General features: G+C 50.4%; 1 protein-coding gene across 1 annotated transcript; it reads left to right on the forward strand.

The window, feature by feature from the left end:
* Positions 1-2,205: 2,205 nt before the first annotated feature.
* Pard6b (par-6 family cell polarity regulator beta) lies at positions 2,206-21,192 on the forward strand. The gene is made up of 3 exons (XM_059259778.1): positions 2,206-2,310; positions 8,510-8,732; positions 20,030-21,192. The coding sequence occupies exons 1-3, from the start codon at positions 2,245-2,247 to the stop codon at positions 20,851-20,853; spliced, it is 1,113 nt and encodes a 370-aa protein (XP_059115761.1). The 5' UTR covers positions 2,206-2,244; the 3' UTR covers positions 20,854-21,192.
* The last annotated feature ends 1,387 nt before the right edge of the window (positions 21,193-22,579 follow it).

Genomic DNA, 22,579 nt, shown 5'->3' on the forward strand with positions numbered 1-22,579 from the left:
CTCAGGAGCAAATGATGAAGTCTTCCAGAAGGGACATGACAAATTATGACATCATCTTTGACTGCTTGAAATGCATATTGTGTATTGTTTTAAACCAGTTTCGTTTTTAATTCCAATACAATAAATACGTATAGACACACACAGACTTTGAGGTTCCTCATGTTTAGTTAAAGGGGTCTTGGGACCCACAGAGCTCCAACTGCCAAGCTGATGCAGTTAGCAGGATCCCAGGCTTGTGGTTCCCCTCACAACCATGGATTTCATTTCCACCAGGGCTCCAATCACACAGGGACTGGTGGGGATCGTAGCCTTGTGATTCAGCTTGGGATAGTCTCTCTCCATTCAGAGCTTCCACCCCCAAATGGCCAGGGAAACCTTAGAGTCATCTACCAACCTCTGGTGAGCTGATTTGTTCAAGGGAAAGAGGCTTCTCATCTTTGAAGGTGCAGAGAGTGTAGCCTGGAGAAGCCACACACTTGGGCCTCTGTCTCCAAAGACATACCTAAGAACACACCAGGAGACTGGCTCTGGGACTTCAATTTAGCAAAGCAAGGGTATCCTCGCCTTTGGAAAGCTTTTATTGTACAGAGTTGCTCAAAACTCACATGCACAAAGGAAAATAAGAAAACTGGGCCCCATCACAGAGGAAAAGGGCAGACGCAGGTGTCAGGCTCTGCGGTAAAAGGGGAGGGGACGGACGGACAGAAGGAAAGCCCTCTGATGAACTTTTTAACCTTCAGCCTGTCCTGGCTCCCAGGACGGAGCCCTCTCTGGGAGGTGGGTACAGAGGGTCTCTTGACCTTCACTTTGCTCCTAGCTTCAGCAGGGCCAACAGGTAAACAAAACAGGGAAGAGGCGGGAGCCCCAGTGCGGGGCGTTCAGAGAGTAGGACTTGGTGTTGTGTTACCCCGGACACAGCTTGGTCACTGGGGGAACAGAACACAACCCAGGGGCTGGCGTTGGTACAAACAGTAAAGGGCCAAGAAATGGATCCATGGAGAGAAGACGTCAGTCCCGAGGGCGGATGGTGAGGCCGGCAGGGAGCCAGGGCCTGTGGGGATCATCGCAGGCCTCAGCTCTCCCGGTGCTCAGCACCCTCGGGACACAAAAGATCTGATCAGTGGTTCTCAACCTTCCTAATGCTGAGACCCTTCAATACAGTTCCTCAGGCTGTGCTGACCCCGACCATCAAATTATTCCGTTGCTACTTCATAACCGTGATTTTGCTACTGTTACAAATCGTAACATTCTCTGTTTCCCAGGCCGAGAGCTCCGACCCTCCCCTAGTGACCGCCGCAGAGGCGGGAAAACTTGAATTTGCGACCAAGACTTGCAGTGGGTGCCTAAACGCCGCAGCACGGCGGCTCAGGCCGAACAGGGCGCCGGAGCAGCCCTTCAGATCATCGCGGCAAGGGACCCGCGCGCACACCCCATCCCAGGGCTCCGCCGTGACTAGGGCGCACCGGAGCTTCCTACCCCAAACAGCAGTCAGGAACGCTCCCGCGCATGCGCAAAAAAACAACCCACACCCTCCGGAGCCGCTGTCCAGGTGCGCTCGCGCTTCCGGCCTGCCTTCCCCGATTGCCTTCTCGGGGCGGAAACTCCACAGCCGGCGCATGCGTCCTCGTGCTCCCCTGCTCAATCCAGAGAGGCCCCACAGTTTCAGGTGATCCCGCCCCTCCCTCGCAACGCAGGACCAATCGCGAGCGTGTGGGCGGGGCTCTCGGGGCACGGGGCCCGCCCACGCGCCGCGCGAGCCGCGCAGGCCGCGTGCCGATTGGCTGGCGCCGCGGGCGCAGGTGCGCGCTTCCTATTGGGTGTGGGCGGAGCGCGAGCGGCCGAGGCTGCTCGGAGGCTGCAGGTGAGCGCGCGCACGTGCCGCGGCTGCAGCCGTGCTCGCGTGCACGAGCGCCGGGCCGCGCGCGTGCCCGCGGGGGAGGCAGCCGAGAAAGCCAGGCTGCGGCGGCTGTGGGACTGTGCTCCGCCCTCTCCTCACCGCGGCCGCCGCCGCCGCCGCCGCCCCCGAGCCTCCCTGGGAGGGACCCGTGTCCCCGCCTGCCGCACTGCCAGTCCCACCCTCGGGCCGCCGCGGAGCACTCGGCCCAGCGCAGCGCGGACCTCGGCAGGTGCGGTGACGAGGCGCCGTGCGGCGCTCCGAGCCCCGAGCCCGCGCGTCCGCGGCCCCGCTGCCCGCGCTCCCGAGGGCCGGCCCCCGACGAGGCGGCCGCCGGCCGGGTGCTCAGCATGAACCGCGGCCACCGGCACGGGGTGAGCAGCGGCTGCCTGGGCACCATGGAGGTGAAGAGCAAGGTGCGCGGCCGGGCGGGGCGGCGGGGACGCGGGGCGGCGGGATGGTGGACCCGGGCTGCCTCGGTGGACGGACGCGGGCCGAGGGCGATCTGCTGGACGGAGCACGTAGGAGAGAAACTTGGTGGAGAGCGGCGGCGGGGAGCGCTGGCGTCTGTTCCGCATCACAGCCTCTGTTTTCCATCTTTCGTATTCCCGCCTCGCTTTAAGGGTGGGATGGGGACCGCTCGAATGCTAGGTGATGCGATAGCTTTGGGGAAGCCCTTCACCCCGGGCGTGAGTCTCAGGCTCTCGGAGCACCTTGTTGTCTCCTCATGTCACCCCTTCTTGGGGTTCAGGGCCACATCGAATGGAGGCGAGCCTCTTTTTCCAGCCCTAACTTTGGTATGCATTTAATCTATTTAACTATGGCCTTTCTCTGGAGCAGCGCTTGACAGTTTGAGACGCTGCCGCTCTTTTCGTTCCGACCCTTCATGGCGAGTGCTTTCCCCCTTGGCGGGTCTGCCAGTCTGCTGATAGTGACTTCAGTGTCCGAGGAATTCCTCAGTCTCAAGGCCCGGTGAGCTGAGCCTTGGGGATTAGCTAGGGAATGCGTTCTTCCCAAGGGGGCTTTTCAGATGGAATTTGAAGGTGATCTGCAGCCACCGGAACATGTAGGCAAGCTTCTCCTGACTTTGAAAGGCCAGAAGGAGCTGGGATCATACAGCCCGATTCTTTGAGAATTCCGAGATGACATGGTGACCAGCTTCTAAAGGGTGTGACTTCCCCCTCCCTCTGCTCTAGGACCAAGTCTCGCCGGATGGCTTTTTACCGAACAACTTGTAGAACAGTGGTCAGAGGGTGCTGACCCTGAGAATTTAGGATAGAATTGAGGTGAGACGCAAGAGCGATGTAGTGCACACCCATGGGGTGGTGGTTAAGGGACCCCTGGGGGACTGTCGGCTCCAGGAGTGGTTTGAGTGAAGGAAGGCTGCTGTGAGCCTTTGGGTGAGGTGTGGTGGTGTCTGGGCTTGAGAGCGATGTTCTGTTAACTAATAATCACAGATCGACATTTGCTTTTAATCTCTCTCTCTCTCTCTCTCTCTCTCTCTCTCTCTCTCTCTCTCTCTCTCTCTCTTAAATCTCCTTTAATTTAGACTAATCTGGAACTCCCAATGTAGCCACACTAGTGAAGTTGGAAGAGTTCCAGGCCAGCCTGGCCAGTACAGTGAGATCCAGTCTTAATAAAGGGGAGGGAGGGACTTATATACCAGAATAGGCACCAGATTCAAACACAGATCTGTTGAATAATAACAGGGCTGTTGGTGCTAGAAAGATAGCAGAGTGTGAGAGTGTGCATTGCTCCTGCAGGAGACCCGGCTTCAGCTCTCGCCCTGTCAAGCGAAAAGCACCTGTAAATTTTTTTTAAGTAATTATTTTATTTTTACGTGTGTTGGTACTTGGCCTGTGTGTATGTCTGTGTGAAGGAGTTGTATCCACTGGAACTTGAGTTACAGACAGCTGTGAGCTGCCATGTGGGTGTTGGGACTCAAACCCAGGTCCTTTGGAAGAGCAGCCATCTCTCCAGCCCAGAACTGTACATTTTAAAATTTTTTCTATTTTATGTTTATAAGTGCCTGCATGTATGTCTGTACCACCTGCATGCCTGGTGCTCAAGGAAGCCAGGAGTCAGATCTCCTGGATCTGGAGTTTTAACTGTGAGCCACTTTTTGAGTGCTGGGAACCAAACCCAGAGCCTCTGGAAGAGCAGCCCATGCTTTTAACCACTAGGTCCAGGAGATCTGATAGTCTAGCTTCTCAGGGCACCTATGTATGGCACATACACAAAGAACACATGTACACATATTTTTTTTTTAGGATTTTGTTTTTTAGAATAAAACCGAGCTGGACGTGGTGGTGCATGCCTTTAGTCCCAGCACTTGGGAGGCAGAGGCAGGTGGATCTCTGAGTTGGAGACCCGCCTGGTCTGCAAAAAGAATAAAACTGTATGGTAGTTTAAGGATCATACTCTCCTAGGCTGGGCTCTCCATGGCATAATAGCAAACTGAGGTGACTTGTCTGAATGGAAGGGTGACAGTAACTCCAGAAATGTACATCTTTCTCTAACCGTGTTGAGGCTGTCTATGCAGGCCCAGCACATGAACTTTCTCCTGGCTTTTTTTTTTTTTTTTTTTTTTTTTTTTTTTGGTAGTTTGGCTTGTGGGACTTGAGGTCGGAAAAGAAAACCACTTGTGATGTCGCATAATGCTAACACTCAGTTTTATGGTCCCATCTTGGTAGCGAGTCTTGAATTTTTTATCATAGGAAAAAACAAGTGGAGACTCTAGGTGTGCCGATAAATCAGGCAGGAGCGGATCTCTGGGGGTAGGAAACTGAGTTCCGGGGGACTGGGATTTCAGGCTTCTTGTTTTTCTTTTCTGTCTACTGATTTTTTAATATTTTACATAGTTCTGTCCAAAATATGTGGTGTGTATTTCAGCTGCCGTCCTGCACTTCTAGGGAGCGCCCTCTCCTAATGGGCAGCAAGGCAGTCAGAACAGATACTTGGTGAAATGCAGTCCCACTGTCCCACCTGTCAATAAACGAAAGCAAAGGTCTGTGGACCTTACGTTTGTCGTTTCTTGGTTTTTAAAAACAGAGTTTCTCTGTATAGCCCTGGCTGCCCTGGAACTCACTCTGCAGACCAGGCTGGCCTCAAACTCAGAGATCCAACTCCCTCTGCCTCATAAATTCTGGGATTTACTTCTGTATTTTTACCTTTAAAAAAGGGAAGAAAAAAAAGATCATGTGTGTGTACATGTGAATGCAGGTGCCTGTGGAGTCCAGAAGGGGGTGTTGGTTCCCCTGGAGCTGATATGAGCTTGTGAGCCACCAGAAATACATGGGAACTAATCTGGGTCCTCTGCAGAAGCAATTCATGCTCTTTCTTTGTTGCCATTGTTGTGCTTTTTGAGACAGGGTCTCTCTACATAGCTCTGGTTGTTCTGGAACTCAGACTGGCCTTGAACTCACAGAGGTCTGCCTACCTCTGCTGGGCGTAAAGGCATGTGCCACTAGTTTTAGCGTAGCTCAGGTTTGTAAAAATAATTACATTTTATGCTATGCGAATGGTAAGAATTCATTCAATTATTACAGTTTGATCACTTATTTGGTATGCATGAGTCAATGGGGATTCACCAGTACCATAGTATGAGTGTAGAGGTCAGAGGTCAACTTCGGGAGTGGTTCTCACCACCATGTGTGTCTTGGGTGTTGAATTCAGGTTGTCAGACATAGTGGCAAGCACCTTTATCTGCTGAGCCATTTTGCTGGTCCAATGTCAGTTTTATATCACAATTAAGAGATCGTAACCAAAACTGGATAGTATGCAGTAGAAGGCTTCTCCACAGAAACAACAGTGTCAGCCTGGCAGTTGTGGCGCGTGCCTTTAATCCCAGGCAGAGGCAGGCAGATCTCTGAGTTTGAGAGGAGCCTGGTCTTCAGAGCTAGTTCCAGGACAGCCAGGGCTGCACAGAGAAACCCTGTCTGTCTTGAAAAAAGAACAGAAAAGAAAATAAAAGAAAAGAAGAAAGAAAGAAACACTAGTGTCAACTTTATCACCTTTACTCTGGAAAGGGAGACACGGTACAGATAATAAAAAATAATGGATAGTGTAAATATAGGTCTGGTTAGAAGTGTGATACCAGCAAGCGAGTAATTTCTTTGGTAACTGATTTATCTTCCTGATTGTTTCTCCAGAACTGGGAAAGTTCTCTGTAAACACAGTGATGTCCTTAGGTAACCTTGGTCCTGAGGGCGGGGGCTGTAGCTTTTGCCCTGGAGCTTGACTGGCATACTGGGGCCTGCTTGCATCTCCATCACAGCCAGGACACCTGCCCCAAACAGCCTTGGGACAGTCGTGAGATATACAACTTCCCAATTGCTGTTCACAGGCAAATGGAATATTAACAGTATTTCTCAAAGTACTTCATCTCAGCTCTCACTGCAAGTTCAAGGCCAGCTAAAGCCTTGAACTTTATTCATTCCCCTTCCCTCCGAAGAACCAAGTTCTAGAATATGCCAACAGATGCTGAGAAACAAGTCCATGTACATCTGGATTCCAGGCAAACTGGTCCAGCCCCCACCCCCCCAAATTGCATGGTGAATAATTGTTGATTGGGTTAATTTGATCTCTAATTTTTCTTCATGTCCTAAAAAGTTTTTATAATCCTACTTTGCTGCAAGAGGTAACCTACGTCCACACCTCCTGCTTTGCCAACATTGGCTGGTGTGGGCACGTGCTGTTTTTAAATAAGTATTGAAGCCAGAGAAGAAGATGCTGAGCGAAGAACTTACAAGCAGAAGCTTTGGGGAAACCTAAAGGGTTAAATCATTAGGTGTATTCCCATTCAGACTCCAGGGGAGGTGATAGCCTGGGCTGAGTCAGCCTGCACTGTGGACTGAGGCAGTGCTGGGAGACCAGCCTCCAGAATACTGAGGAGAAACTGCCTTTGATAACATCATAAGACTGACTGATAGGAAGGGTGTTCCTGGGTTGTATTTACTCTGAAATGTGTAGGTGTGACTAACTTTCTGAGAGCTTTAGGTATGAGTCACCTGAGTTTTCTTGACAAATGTTAGGGTTTCTATCTCAGGAATGTGTTTTGGAAAGTTTGAATTTGTTAGGAGTAAGAAGTGGCAGTGAATTTTGTTTTCATGTCAAACCACGGGTGGGTAGTGAATAATGTTTGTAAGAGGAAGGTCAGCCATAAGTGGAGAAAAGACTGGATGGCGGGGGGTGCTGGATCAGTGTTGGTCATGGATGCCTGTTGGGATGAGGGCCTTTCTCTGCCTGGCACCTGCTGTTCCTGTGGAACATTCATGTTTCCTGGATATCCTAGGAATTTAGACAGAAAACAAATCTGCCAGTCAAACATGTTTGGTGAACGTTTACTTTACACATTTGTGTGTGTGTGTGTGTGTGTGGTTCTTGATGGAGAGCCTTGTACATGCTAAGTACATACCTTACCACTGAGCTACGCCTCCAGTCTCAAATTAAAAAAAGTTAGCAGTAGGATTAACACACACACCAGGAGCCAAAGTTCCTCCCTCCTTTTCTCCCCCTGCCCATTTATTGTTTATCAGTGTTTTGCTTACATGTATGTATATGCACCACTTGTGTGTCTGGTGCCCTTGGGGGTCAGAAGGCATCAGATCCCCTGGAACTGGAGTTAGAGGTGGTTGTGAGCCACTCTGAGGGTGCTAGGAACTGAACCCCAATCCTCTGCAAGAGCAGCCAGTGCTCTCAACTGCTGAGCCGTCTCTCCAGCTCCGCCCCTGGCATTTAACTAAGCATTTAATATGCTGTATACCCAGTGACTCCTAAAGAGAGGGTTAAAATTATGTGATGGGCACTTTTTGAAGAAGGTGGAAGAACCTTTCTTAGGCTCCCCATTTAAGAGCACAGGGATTTAGGAGACACTTTAATGTGTGGCCTTAGGGGACCTGGAAAGTAAATGGGGGAATGACAGAGGGTGCTTCCTGCCTGTCCTGTGATCTCTAGCCTCCCTGAGGCGATCAGTCTCCTCACCCACTAATTGCTGAGCTTTTGAAGCAGGCCAGCCTCCTGGTCCCTGCAGCCCAGCACTGAGCCCAGTACAGGGACAGACGCACAGATGTGCTCCTTAGCCAGATGGAACAGGATTTAAAGGTGATGTGTTTGTTAATAAGCTTTTTTTTTTTTTTTTACACTAACTTGAGGAAGATGCTTCTTTTCTGTCTTTAGACATATTTCTTACATGATGACATCATTTATTTCATGCCAAGAAGCTCAAAGTCCTTTTGCTACACTTAGATTTGACTCTGTGAAAAGATAATCCTGTGAAAAGATAACCCTTTTTATGAAGGGTGCTATGTAATGGTGGGAAGTTAGATCTGTGAATGTCTCTGGTGCCCTGGTCTGGGCTCCAGGCACACAGTTGGAGCTGAATTGTCCTGGGAGACCTGGGAATCAGCAGCTGCTGGCAGGGGCACCCTGGAGGAGCAGCAGCCACATTCCTGTGTCTTTCTGTTCTCTGCTCCTAGCAGTGAGGTTCAGAGCAGGGTTTTCTCTGGCCTCAAAAATCAGAGATCCTCCTGCCTCTGCCTCCCAAGTGGGACTAACAGAATGTGCCATCATGCCCGGCTGATGTCCTGTTTTCTAATATGTTGGTTATATTTGTAGTTCGGAGCTGAGTTTCGTCGGTTTTCACTGGAAAGATCCAAACCCGGAAAGTTTGAGGAGTTCTATGGACTGCTGCAACATGTTCACAAGATCCCCAATGTTGACGTGCTGGTGGGCTACGCTGACGTCCACGGGGACCTGCTGCCCATAAACAATGACGATAACTACCACAGAGCCGTTTCCACCGCCAACCCGCTGCTCAGGGTTTTCATACAGAAGAAGGGTGAGTGCCTTTGTGTGGGGTGCACACGTTCCCTCAAGGGTGAGCAGCTTTGCCTCTGACCTAGCGGATCTGCATCTTGCAAGGAGCTAAAGCATGGTGATATCGCGGGCTTCATTAGTGTCCAAGCCTTCTCTGAGTGTACAGAAGAAAATCTGTGTTTTTAACCATTAACTCCAGAGAGAGAGAGAGACACTCCTGTGGAGGTCAGAGGACAGCTTACAGAAGTCACTTTTTCCACAGACTTGGCAGCAGGTGGTGTTTTGACCTGCTGGACTGTATTGCCACTGCCCTTCCTCTTAGAGTTTTTAAAATTATGTTTGTTTTTAAATTGTGTGCATGTGTTGTGTGCATGCACAGTTCTGCACACATGTGTACAGGTGTTCTCAGAAGCCAGAGGTGTCAGATCCCTTGGAACTGGAGTTATACAGGCAGATGTGAGCCACTGTGTGGGTGCTGGGAATTGAACTCTTGACTTCTGAAAGAGCAAGCCACTGCTCTTAACCACTGATCCCATCTCTCCAGCCCCCTCTTAGTTTTGTTTTGTTTTGTTTTGCTTTTTTAAGTCAAATTAGGAGCTGTTCGGTGGTGATGGTGCACGCCTTTAATCCCAGCACTTGGGAGGCAGAGTCAGAGGATATCTGGGTTCTTCTAGGACATCTAAGGCTACACAGAGAAACCCTGTCTCGGGGGAAACAATAACAGGTCAAATTGGGCATTTAGTAAGTCTTCATTCCATTGTTGGATTGATGGGGAAGAGTGAATTTGGTAGCAGAGGCTCACCTACCTCCAAGAGCTTCATTCACGGTCTCATAGACAGCCGAAGCAGGTTGCTCACTCTCTCTCTGGTCCTCATTCTTTACGGTGTGACTCTACTGCCTGTAGCATCCCTACACAGACAAATTGAGGGAAGGGCAGCACCCAGCAAAACCTTCCATTTTAGAATATTTCATTTGCTTGTTTGTTTATTTATTTATTTATTTATTTATTTATTTATTTATTTATTTTGGTTTTTTCGAGACAGGGTTTCTCTGTGTAGTTTTGGTGCCTGTCCTGGATCTCCCTCTGTAAGACAAGCTGGCCTCGAACTCAGAGATCCTCCTGGCTCTGCCTCCCGAGTGCTGGGATTAAAGGCGTGCGCCACCACCGCCCGGTATCTTACAACTTTTTTAGACTGACCCTGCCCCGTGTGTGAGGCAAGGAAGCAGAGACACAGAGAGACCGCAGACGGGAAGGATGGACAGTCCTATCCTATTGGCCACTAGCTCCTTCCTCTTTGGTAAATGAAAGATTTGAAAAGCCCACTTACGAGCTGTGAGTGGTGTGGGATAAAGACCTTGCAGTTTCAGGCCAACCCAGAAAGGATCTTGAAAGGGAGGATGGTGAGCATCGGATCGTTCCCAGGGCTCTGACATGGCCACGGCCTTGCTACTTTGCTTCTCTGAGTTTGGAGAAGCTGAAGTCTGTCGGTCCCATCTGCTGAGGGGCTGCAGTCTGTCCTGAGAGAGTTGGTGTTAATGCTCCCTTGTGCCCATAGGTAGATGGCAGGCTCCACAGTAGGCTTGTGTGGGCAGAGACTGACTGCACGAGACCCCGGTGTCTGCTTGCAAGGATCGGTGTGTAGAGATCAGGAGCAGGAGCAGGTGGCAGAGAGGTGAGATGGGGAGTGGCCGACAGTGAGGGTACTGCAGAACACAGCTGTGGTGTTGAGCCCGACACCCAGCAGACAGGTGGGACTGCAGGGAAAATAATGAGTTCAGTTCCTCTAGGCTTAACAAATTATCTCAACAGGCTTCAGAATTGGCCACACTATGCAGATTAGAAATGACAGGAGGCGGGTGAGGATGGGAATCTAGGGATCTGTATCCCAGAAACGTGACAGTTGTATTTGGTGGCTCATGCCTGTAATTTCAGCACAACAGCCCAAGGAAGGCAGAGTACTGTGAGTTTGAGGCTAACCTGGACTCCATAACAAGACCCTGATTGAAAAAGACAAAGCAACTAAAAGCTGTAAGAGCAGCCGGACTGGAGAGCAGGGTGGACCTTGAAGCCAGACCTAGGAGACGGTGGCGTGGGGCGTGCGGGCAGGCAGAGCAGGGCAGGGCGTTTGATGGGACTCATCTTTTTTTTTTTTTTTTTTTTTTTTTGGTTTTTCGAGACAGGGTTTCTCTGTGTAGCTTTGTGCCTTTCCTGGAACTCACTTTGGAGACCAGGCTGGCCTCGAACTCACAGAGATCTGCCTGGCTCTGCCTCCCAAGTGCTGGGATTAAAGGCAAGCGCCACCACCACCTGGCGGGACTCATCATTTTAAGCAGATAATAACCTTCTCTTATTAGCAGTTATATATGTGTAAGTATGTACATGTTTTACATTCATTTGATGTGTGACAGGAGAGGGACATGCATGCCACAGCATGCTTGTGAAGGTCAAAGGCAACAAGGAAATTATTTCCTTATACCATGTAGTTCTGGGACTTAACACAAAGAGACAGAGACACAGAGAGAGACAGGCTTGGCAGCAAACATCCTTACCAGGTGAATCGTGTCCCCTCCCTCCCCTTGTTCCCTGTCTTTGAGACAGGGTCTTTCTTACTCTGTAGCCCAGGCTGGCCTTAAGTTTACATCAGTTCTCCTGCCCCAGCTTTCCAAGGTCAGGGATTACCTGTGACCCACAGTGTTGACTGGCATTGCTTTTTAAGCTGCATCCCCTACAGCATGTAGCTAGGGTCTCAGCCTGGCTGCCGGTGTGGTTACTGGAATTATTTCATTATTTTACATCTGTCCACTGGGTTTTGTCTTTGTTTTCATTTGCTTTTTGTTTTGAGACTCATTGTATATTCCACGCTGTAGCCCAAGATGTCCTCAGTTGTGGCTTGGTCCTGCCCCAGTCTTCCGAGTACTGAGTTACAGGTGTGTACCACCACAGCCAACTTTGTAGATGTCAAGGTTTGGAAGTTTTATATGTAGATAAAGGTTTTCTATGTGATAAAAGTAGAATGTCCAGTAAAATTAATAGCCCTTTGAATTTAATATAGGGGACCAACAAGATGCCTCAGTGGGGAAAGGTGATTGCCACCAAGCATGACAATCCCTAGGAACCACAGGGTAGAAAGAGAGAACAAAAGTCCTTTGACCTCCATTTCTGCACCATTATCCACCTTACCCCCACACACAGGTACACACAAAACTAAATACAGAATTTTAAATAATTATATTGTTTTGTTGTTGCTGTTTGGTTTGGTTTTGGTTTGGTTTGGTTTGGTTTGGTTTGGTTTGGTTTTTTGAGACAGGGTTTCTCTGTGTAGCCTTGGCACTGTCCTGGACCTCACTCTGTAGATCAGGCTGGCCTTGAACTCACAGAGATTCACTTGCTTCCACCTCCCAGGTGCTGAGATTAAGGGCTTGCACCACCACTCCTGGCAGATTGTTAGATTTTAAAGATAAGACTTTGGACCAGTAAGATGGCTCTGGCTCTGGATAAGGGCTCTTGCCCCAACACCGACAGCCAGAGTTTTTCTGTCCCCAGGATACACCCGGTAGGAGAGAACTCAGTTCTGGAGTTTGCTCTCTTCCCTCCTCATGTGTGCTGTGGCATGTGTGCACACCCACAAAGCAAATAAATAAGTGTAATATAAATATATGTATTATATATATTTGTTTGATTTTGTGTATATATGTATAAATTTAAGTCACACATGGTGGATGACCTTTGTAATCACAACACTCAGGAGGTAGAGGCAGGAGGATTGAGACTTAGTTGATGGGTACCCTGGGCTACATACTTCCAGGTCAGCCTCAAGTGCATAGTGAGAGCCAGTGAGATGGCTCAGTGGGAAGGGTGCTTACCATTAAGACCAATGACCTCAGTCTGATCCCCAGTGCCCAACATGTTGGAAGAAGGCGAGCACCTCCTGCACATAAGCTCCATGGCACACACTCACACACACATAATTCTTAAAGTGTGTGCAAATGTAGCATATGCATACATATCTTGAATACAATATGTCCTGGGTGAACAAGTGCAGCCTGACCTTCCTGCATGAGCACCCTACGAGTTCACACCCAGCCTGCCTCAGTGCCTCCGTCTGTCCTGTGAACTGGGAGCTCCCTGCTTTCTGCTCTGGCTTTGCCGGAGGGTCTCTTGGGACCTCTCTGACCAGTTTGCTTTGCAGATCCGGGCATATCTTGCTTAGGCCTAGACTACCTGGTCTCATGTGCTGTTGATCACCAGGTCCCAGCATCCAAGGCAGAGATGTGATTCTGGTTTGGATTGAATGATTTTTAAACAAAACAGACCAGCCCAAGCAGGAAGTGGCCCTTCGCAGAGCCAGTGGAGCCTGGGTTAAGGCTGGTTGTGTCTCCCTGTTAGAACCACTGCAGTCTGTTTTCTGCTTTGTTGTTTTCTTTTTCTTCCAAGGCTAGCTGGCCTAGAACTTGCTAACTTGCTACATAGACCAGGCTGATCTTGAACTCAGAGACCTGTCTGCCTCTGCCTCCTGTGTGCTGGGGTTTAAGTGAGGCCTCAGTCTGTTTTCTCAGCTGTTATTTCTCTCTCCTTCCTGTTTTGTGGTGGTCCTGGGTTTCAAACCTGAGGCCTCCTGTGTGCTGCTAGGCAAGTGCCTACCCTGAGCTGTGCCCTCATCCCCTCAATGATTTAAAGTTTAGAATCTGATAAGCTACTGAATAAAATTTCTTTGGGGTGAAAGCTTATGCTTGAGTGTGTATACTCACAGCTGGTGCCTAGACAGTCATGTCACACACTTTGGAAAGTTCTGTTTTGTGGTCATTTTCTGTTAGGAGAAAAATCCCATACTCTTGTTTCTTGGATTGTTTTCATGGAAGCCAAAACAAAACAAAACCCTGATATCTGACAAGTTATTTTCACAAAGAAGGCTCTCAGCTCCCTCCTGGGGGCCGGAGTTTCTCCTGCTGTGTCTGGGCGAGCGTGAGACAGCCTGGAGAGCCCTTTCCTTCGCTGGTTATCACATGACTGCACTAGACAGGTTAGAGATGCTGGGTTGCCTTTAAAAACTACCCAGGTCAGGGCCAGCGGCGTGGGAACTCTACCACCAACCACCACCAGTATTTCCCTACGGCCAGCAACATGGCTCGCTGGGTCAAGGTGCTTGCTACCAAGCCTGACAACCAGAGTGTGATTTCTGGAACCCACATGGTGGAAGAAGAGAGCTAACTTCCACAAATTGTCCTTTGACCTCCATATAGCATGCCCTGACACACACACGTGCACATGTACACAGTCACAATCAATGAATGTGTTAGTTATGGTGGCACACACACCTGTAATTCCAGCACCCAGGAGGCAGAGGCAGGCAGATCTCTGAGTTCCAGGACAGGCTGGTCTACAGGCTGAGTTTTAGGACATCCAGGGATACATAGTGAGCCTGTCTCAACAACATAAACCCACCAGGTCATTCCTGTAATGTTGGAACAGAGTCCAGGTGATGTGTTTCTAGAGCCTTCCAGACAGACCTGCTTAGTCTGGGATCCCAAGACATGTTAGATCACAGGCCCTCCCCCAGTCTAATCGTTTCTGTACCCTGCCTTCTCGTGGGCTGATGTTCTGTGTGCGAGGCGTGTGCTGACGTCCTCGTTTGTGAGGGGTGCAACCGAGCCTCCTGCTCTGCTAGGTCTCCTTGAGGACATGACTCACACACCTGTAGCTGGCAGAAAATCAACTCTGGACCTTGACCTGGAACTGGACATGACTTTGTAGCTGTGTTTTAAGGTTACATTTTAATGAACCAGGGTTTAATTTTAATACAGTCCAAGGGATACATAGTAGTTACTTTTCACAAGAGGCCAGAGTAGTGGCCCAGGCCTGTAATCCTGGTAGGAAGTCAGTTCAGGGCCAGCCCAGGCTCCATAGCACTAAGACCCCGTCTCAAAATAAAAACAAAAATAGATACTCCCACAGAAAGTTTTTACTACTGAAACTAGAGCCGTGGTTCTCACGATGATCTCAGTTGCTCCTGACAGAGGCCTGATCCCACCTCTGAGCAAACCTGTTCTCGGTCACTAAGCCCATCGCGGGCTCTGATTATTTTCCACATGCTCTCCTATCCCTGCCACAGGGAACTTTGTGAAAAAAACAGACGAGATTACCATCTCTGGGTTCACAGCCCAAGGCTGAAGTCCTTAGACCACAGCCCTTCCCAGGAGCCCTGTCTGCACCTCCAGTCTGTCCCCGTTCCTTCCCGGTGTTTTAGATTTCTTCACCACCCCCTCTCAAACATACACACCCCCTCTCTGCATTTAGACCCTTCTTCCCCTCCTACCCAGTCACCTGTTACTGCTTTTTCCATCTCAAGAGACACCTCATTTCCACAAAGAAGTCCCGCCTCGATCTGCCAGCCCCACCGGGTCCCCTTCACACTCCTGATGCTGACTGTTGAGCATTCTTTGTGCCATCTCCCTGTAGGATGGCAGCACTGTGAGAGCGGGTGCCTGTCTGCTTCTTCACTGGCTGCACTGCAGAGCACGGAGCCATGCATGGTTTGTGAACCTGTGGCTGCACTGCAGAGCACGGAGCCATGCGTGGTTTGTGAACCTGTGGCTGCACTGCAGAGCACGGAGCCATGCGTGGTTTGTGAACCTGTGGCTGCACTGCAGAGCACGGAGCCATGCGTGGTTTGTGAACCTGTGGCTGCACTGCAGAGCACGGAGCCATGCGTGGTTTGTGAACCTGTGGCTGCACTGCAGAGCACGGAGCCATGCATGGTTTGTGAACCTGTGGCTCACAAACCTGTTTTCTTGCAATATATCTACTTACTCCTTTACGTATGTGCCCTGCGAAACCAGACAAGGTCTTGCTGTGTAGCCCAGGCTGGTCTTAACTCACAGCAGTGGTCCTCATGGCCGTCCTGTCCCCCATCCCCATGTGTCATCATCATCCCCCCATTCTCTGTGCCTCCACTCTGAGTGTTGAGTATCCCCACAACTGGCACCCTTTTTTCTTTTCTTGTCCTAGGGACTGAACCCAGGCCTCAGGCCTTCTGGGTCAGTGTCCTGCCATTACAGTATGAGCTCTGTGCCAACCTCAACCTACCCTGACGTTTTGTTGATGTCCTTGAGACAGGGCTAGCCTTGACCTTGCAGTGTAACAGGTTGGCCTGGAGCTCCTGAGCCTCTTGTCCCACTCCCCAGTGTCCAGCCCTTTCTGTTTTATTCTGAGATAGGTCTCTCCATAAGGTCTCCAGCCTGGGGCCCGTCCTCCTGTCTCAGCCTCCGAGGAGCTGACATCACAGGCCATGCCACCAGGCCCAGCTGCCCTGTCTTCCTCTGAACTTCCAGTGGGACATGCTCTTGAGCCTCCTGAGGACTGTGTTTGCTGGGGTCTCCTCTCCGGGAATGCTTGGAGCCATGCTGAGGCTTTTGTTTGCCAAGCTTGCTTTCTGTTCACTGTGACATTTCTTCTGCTGCCATCATCACAGTGGGCCCTGGCTCACCCTCACTCTGAGTGCATGAGTCTGGGCCCTCGGCGAGCTCAGATGAGGGAACCAGCTCCCAGAACTAATGTTTAAAGAGGTCTCAGCTCAGAGAGAGGCCCTGCAGGGCTCGATGTTAGTAAAGCTGGGAGCCTGTGTGTGAAGAAGATATCCCATTTGGCGGCCCAGAAGCTTCTGGGTGGGTCTTTGTCAAGGGCAGTTAGCAGAGATTGTTGGCTGAGGGACAGAGTTCTCCATGGGGTGTTCCTGTATGGCCCGGGCCAGGTCTGCTGCGGGTCTGTGGGACTCCCATGGCCTCTGGGAGTGACCTCAGCCTCCAGCTGGGCCCTCCTGGACGGTCACCTTTACACTTTACACTCACACCCTGCGCCCTGGCCTGCTGCCAGCCTGTTTCTTTCCCAGTGGCTGGAAACTGATTAGCTGGGGGGGAGAACAGAGGTGCCTTTGTGTGGGCCCAGTGCTTCTGAGAATTTAGAGCGAGCATTCAGAGGGAGTCTTAGGCCGTGCCAAATTATGCAGATTTGGGTTTTCTTGGTAGGGTTTCCCATGAGCAGGCATGTAGGCAGCTTGGTGGCCTTCTCAGTTTTGTGGTCTGGAATTTCCCTGGACATGTTACGCAGGCTTCTGCTATTGGTTGTTGTTCTGAAATAAACAGTTCAGTGTAAGACTAATCCTAACGGCTTTTAGCGAGATTTTGCCAAAACCTCCTGCTTCAATGGATCTATTTCTCAAACCAAACTATAAAGCAAATTTCTTGCCTAAAGACACAGCACAGACTCCTGGTGAGAGGGTATGGGTGGGGGGTGCCAAGGCATGGCGTCCCTGGTCCTGTTCACACGGCCTGAGAAGAGGAGCCAGACACTCCCCCCTCCCCGAGGCGTCCATACCTGACCCTCATGGTGGGAACCTGGAAGTTACTGGTCCAGCTATGAAACCTGGGTTCTCCCTGTCTCAAGATTATTTTGTACTCCTAATCCCCTGGGCTGAGAACTGAAGGTAATGATGGGGTGTCCCTGGCTGAGGGGCAGGTCCTGTGAGGAGGCAGCTGGCTGGAGTTCTGCAGGGCCCAGGCTGTCTCTAGCCTCCAGGGAATGAGAATTTCCAACTAGTTATGTTTGGGAAATGAAGGAGCTCATGAGAAGTTTGGGTTTTCTGAGCAAGTGCAATACAGCCCGGAGTGGTCTCACTGGGTAGCTGAGGACAGATGGCCTTGGGCTCCTGAGTCTGCCCGTGTCCCGAGCCCTGTACTCCTGTTACTGAAGTATATTTTCTTGATTGACCGTGTTCCCAGTTAGTTTTGATTTTGGCTTTTGCTCGGTTGGTTGGTTTAGGTTTTTGCTTTGTTCTTTGAGATAAGGTCCCTGGTGCAGCCCAGCCTGGGCTCAGTGTTCCCTCTGAGCCTCTCCAGCCTTGGGAGTCTAGGCCTGCACACCAAGCCCAGCCCTGACGTGGCCTTGAGCTCTCCTGCTGCTGGCTCACTTCCTTCCCCGTATTGCCCTTCATCCTGATGTCTCCTCTGAGTTTTCCGCCTTCACCTTGTGACAGCGGTGTCTCTAGCATGTGACAGACTCGGCTGGCTTGAGGAATTAATTCAGCTGCAGGTGCAGGAGTAAACATGTTTTTGTTGTTACTTAGTAGGTATCAGCATTTCTTCTTCTTCTTTATATGTAGTGTGTGTGTGTGTGTGTGTGTGTGTGTGTGCCACAGTGCACAAGTGAGGTCAGGGGACAGCTTGCAGGACTTGGCGCTCTCTACTTTATGGGGGTGGGGCTCACACTCAGGTCATCGGATTGTCTGTCAGCAGGCACCCTCACCACTGAGCCATCTCACCAGCCAAAAATGAAGCTTTACCTGAAAGCCTCTTTCCATCGTGGGGCGTGGGGGTGGGGAATGTCGGGAACAGAGAGACCAGTGGGATTTAAATGGAACAGGAGCTCCAAGTTTGCCCGAGTCCTTACTACCCCCACCCCAGTCTGTCACAGCACTGACGTCACACTCTGCCGAGTAGGAAGTGAGAGAATCGGAGCCCATGGGGCAGAGGGGAGTTTTATTTGCTGAGAGGTGACCAGTCCAAGTATTTGCTACATTCTTGCTTCACTTAATTAAGCTGTTGGTGTTGATGCGTGGGTCAGGTCCTTCCCTCCCATCCTTCTAGCCTCCCGTGCTGAAATTGAACCCAGGGCCTCACCAGTTCAAGGCAGGTTGCCCTTCCTGCTTGCCACACCCTAGCCATCTCGCTCTCCTGATTTCCTTGGAATGAGTACCTTCCCCCGTCCTTGTTTTGGATATAATAAATGTGCAAAGTGGAGGTGTTTTAATTAAATGAAAGAAAACATAATTTATTTAATTAATTAATTTATTTATTTATTTATTTTTCTGGAGCTGAGGACCGAACCCAGGGCCTTGTGCTTGCTAGACAAGCGCTCTCTCTACCACTGAGCTAAATCCCCAACCCCAAGAAGACGTAATTTAAAGGGGCTGTTTTAAGCGGACATGTGGGGACAACTCTATGATCCCAGCACAGCAGAAGCAGAGGCAGGAGGATTGCTCCAGTTTGTCGCACACAGTGAGGACCAAGCCAGTCTAGGCTGGTGTTGAATTCTCTATGTAGCTGGCTGCCCATTGCAAGGGTGAGCCACTGTGCCCAGTGTACATGTGTGCCGACACTGTGCTTGTGGAGGTCGGAGGACAGCTCAAGAGTTGATTCTTTCTTCTGCCATGTGAGTCCTGGGAACCAACTCAGGTCACAGGCTTGGCAGCACTTAACTTACCACTGAGCCATCCTGCGCGGCCAAGCTGATTTTTAAAAATGAGTTTGTAGGGGATGGCGTGATGGCTCAGAGGTTAAGAGCAGTGGCCCCTCTTCCAAAAGACCTGGATTCAGTTCCCAGCACCCTCATGGCAGTGCACAACTGTCTGTAACTCCAGTTCCAGGGGATCTGGCATCTTCACACAGATAGACATATAGGCAAAACCCCAATGTACATAAAAAATTTAAAAAAAAATGAAGCCAGACAGTGATGGCATATGCCTTTAATCCCAGCACTCAGGAAGCAGAGGCAGGAGGATCTCTGTGAGTTTACAAAGTAGATTCCAGGACAGCCAGAGCTACACAGAGAGAAATCCTGTCTCTAAAACCAAAAAAAAAAAACCCACAAAGCTGAACATTGTGGCGCATCCTGTAATCCCAGCTCTTAGGAGGCTGAGGCAGGAGGATTGCCTTGAGTACAAGGCAAACCCCGTCCATGGGCAAGTTGTGGGGTGAAGTTGTAGCCAGGAGTGGTGACATACTACCATCCGTAGTCAAGTGTCTCAGGCCTGGGCGGCTGAGGCCAGCCTAGCAGTGAGACTCTCTCCCTGAGAAAAGGAAACGTGAGCCTGGAAGATCAACCACAGTTTATTTTGTTGTTGTTTTGGTTTTTAGAGTTTGAGACAGGGTTTCACGCTGTAACCCAGGCTGGCCTCAAGCTTGTTGTGATGTAGGTCAGGCTGGCCATGAACTTGAGATAGAGCCTCTATCTCCTGCCGTAGTAGGCTCCTGAGCCCTGGGATGACAGATGTGTAGGCCAGGCCTGGCTGTGTCAGAATTTCACTGGCCAGTTCGTGTTCAGTAGGTAGGGAGTGACCTTGGAGATGTGTCTGAGAGGGCCCTCTAGCGTTTTCTCTATGGCATGGCAGTCACCCTTGCAGTCCTTGTGGTCTGGCTAAGCTAACACTCAACCTCTGATCTCGATGTAGCATGTACGTTGGCTGGTGTCACCCTTTGCCAGGTCCACTGTGGTCAGACGTGTTCCAGCGGTTCTGTAACTGTCTTGTGTTTGTTTTCTCCGAGCAGAGGAAGCTGACTACAGTGCCTTTGGTACAGACACCCTAATCAGGAAGAAGAACGTGCTGAGCAACGTACTGCGTCCTGACAACCATAGGAAGAAGCCCCACATCGTCATCAGCATGCCCCAGGACTTCCGCCCGGTGTCATCCATCATAGATGTGGACATCCTCCCGGAGACCCACCGAAGGGTCCGTCTGTACAAGTATGGCACGGAGAAGCCCCTGGGCTTCTACATCCGTGACGGCTCCAGCGTCCGGGTGACACCACACGGCTTAGAGAAAGTCCCCGGGATCTTCATATCGAGGCTTGTCCCCGGGGGTCTGGCCCAGAGCACAGGATTGCTAGCTGTCAATGACGAAGTGTTAGAAGTAAATGGTATAGAGGTGTCAGGGAAGAGCCTGGACCAAGTGACTGACATGATGATCGCCAACAGCCGCAACCTCATCATCACTGTGCGGCCAGCTAACCAGAGGAACAACGTGGTCAGGAACAGTCGGACTTCCGGCAGCTCCAGCCAGTCCACCGACAACAGCCTCCTGGGCTACCCGCAGCACGTGGAAGCCAGCTTTGAGCCAGAGGACCAGGACAGCGATGAGGATGACATCATCATTGAAGACAGTGGTGAGCCGCAGCAGATCCCGAAGGCTGCCCCCGATGCCCAGAGCCTCGAGTCCCTGACGCAGATAGAACTCAGCTTTGAGTCGGGGCAGAATGGGTTCTCCCCTCCACAGGACCCGGTGCCTGTGCCCAGCAGCCTGGACACAGAGTTTGAACCCCGTGCTCCAGACCAGAGACTCCTAGAGGAAGACGGAACGATCATAACGTTGTGAACTGCCACGTGTGTTTGCCAAGTGCTATAAAAGTGGCGTAAGACTGACACGGGACCTCCGGGCCTTGATGTCCCACGGGCAAGCCTAAAGTGTGGCTGGATGGGGGTGACTGCCGACAGACTGCAGTGTGCATGTGTGAGGCCTTTGCTGCAGGGGAGGTGCTGCTCTCGGCCACATTGGATGCTCTCCTCCCTGTCTCCCTCCGCCTGCTCTGCAGAGGCGATGTTTGTCCTCTGTGAAGTCCGGTGTCTCCTTCCTTGGTCCGCTGAACCTCACTTCTTGGATTCCCAACATGGATGGATTCTGACTTTTAAAAGTTCCTCAGTTAATCGTGACAAATTATTTTTTCATGTGCAGTTTTGTTCTGTTTTCCTATTTTCTAAGACTTTAACTAGCGGGCCATGTTTAGGGGTGCTTCCCACTACCCAGTCCTGGAGCACCCCCTGTTGTCTCCATCCTGTAGCTTCACAGTTACAGGGTGCCTCAGTCCTACTGACTGCCCTTCACTGTTAACCTCCTCAACCTCCTCACCCCTAGTCCATTGGAAACTGTTCCTATGTGTGTGTGTGTGTGCGCGCGCGTGTGTGTGTGTGTGTGTGTGTGTGTGTGTGTGTGCGCGTGCGCACGCGCCTCGGTCCTACTCCTCACCCCTAGTCCATTGGAAATTGTTCCTGTGTTTGTGTGTGTATGTGTGTGTGTGTTACAGTTAGTGTGCTCCACACTCTTCCAGTATACCAGACAGTGTGGATCATGTTGAATAAAAAGGATCCCAGGTTAAGAGACTAACACACAGGACAAATGTGCACATAAAATACAAAAAATGGAGTTTTTCTTCCTGGGGATTCTAGGGCGCTGTCTGCACTTCGGGGAGCCTGTGTCAAGTTCACCCCCCAAAGGGGTGTTAATTCTGTGAGTTATTTATTCTCTTCTGTGTTCAGGAGGAGGAGACCAGTGGTTGTCCTCCCTCACCCGATGGCCTTGCATCGCATGCACAGGTACCGCGATCCACGTGTGGACTCAGACTGTCCCGAGTCCCTGAGCAGACAGTTATTTATTTCTTAACCTTGTGGTGGGGCAAGTGTGCACACCCCAGTTGTGTACTATTACAGCAGCAAAGACTCCAATGACTCCGAGTTGAAGGACCTTTTTTCTCTATAGTACGAACCGACAGAGGAAGCCTTGATCCCGTGAAGGGAGCTGGACTCAGTGGCTACTGACCATGTTATTTGCAGACGCCTAGCCGAGTGACTTTGTGTTCAATTCACCGCGTTCTTCCTCTCCCACAGCATCACTTGCTGACAGTGTTCCAGCTTTGACACCGTGAGGGAGTTTTCGCAGTGTGGCTCTCGGGAAGGTACCGTTAGGTATGGAAGGCTCAGTTGTATTCACAAGCTAAGTGGCACACAGGCTCAAGATTGTAAGTCAGACTACTTCCACATACTACCTCTCTCTTCTCTCTCTTCTCTCTCTCTCTCTCTCTCTCTTTTTTTTTTTTTAAACAGAGTTTTAACATTAGAAGTTTTCTCTTGGGGAAAATACTTCAGGGCTTGACTTTTGTACAAATTTTAACTGTAAAACACAGATTTATCTTCCGTCTGAAAATGGAGATTAAGGCTGCTGGCGCTTATTTTAATTTAAAGGACAGTAGTGTTTGCACCAAGGTCTTACTGGTGCAGTCAGTGATTCGCAGACATTCTGTGAGGCCAGAGAGCCTTGGTTATGGGGT

Source organism: Peromyscus eremicus, chromosome 4, assembly GCF_949786415.1.
Source record: "Peromyscus eremicus chromosome 4, PerEre_H2_v1, whole genome shotgun sequence".
In the NCBI taxonomy this organism is placed as follows: Eukaryota; Metazoa; Chordata; class Mammalia; order Rodentia; family Cricetidae; genus Peromyscus; species Peromyscus eremicus.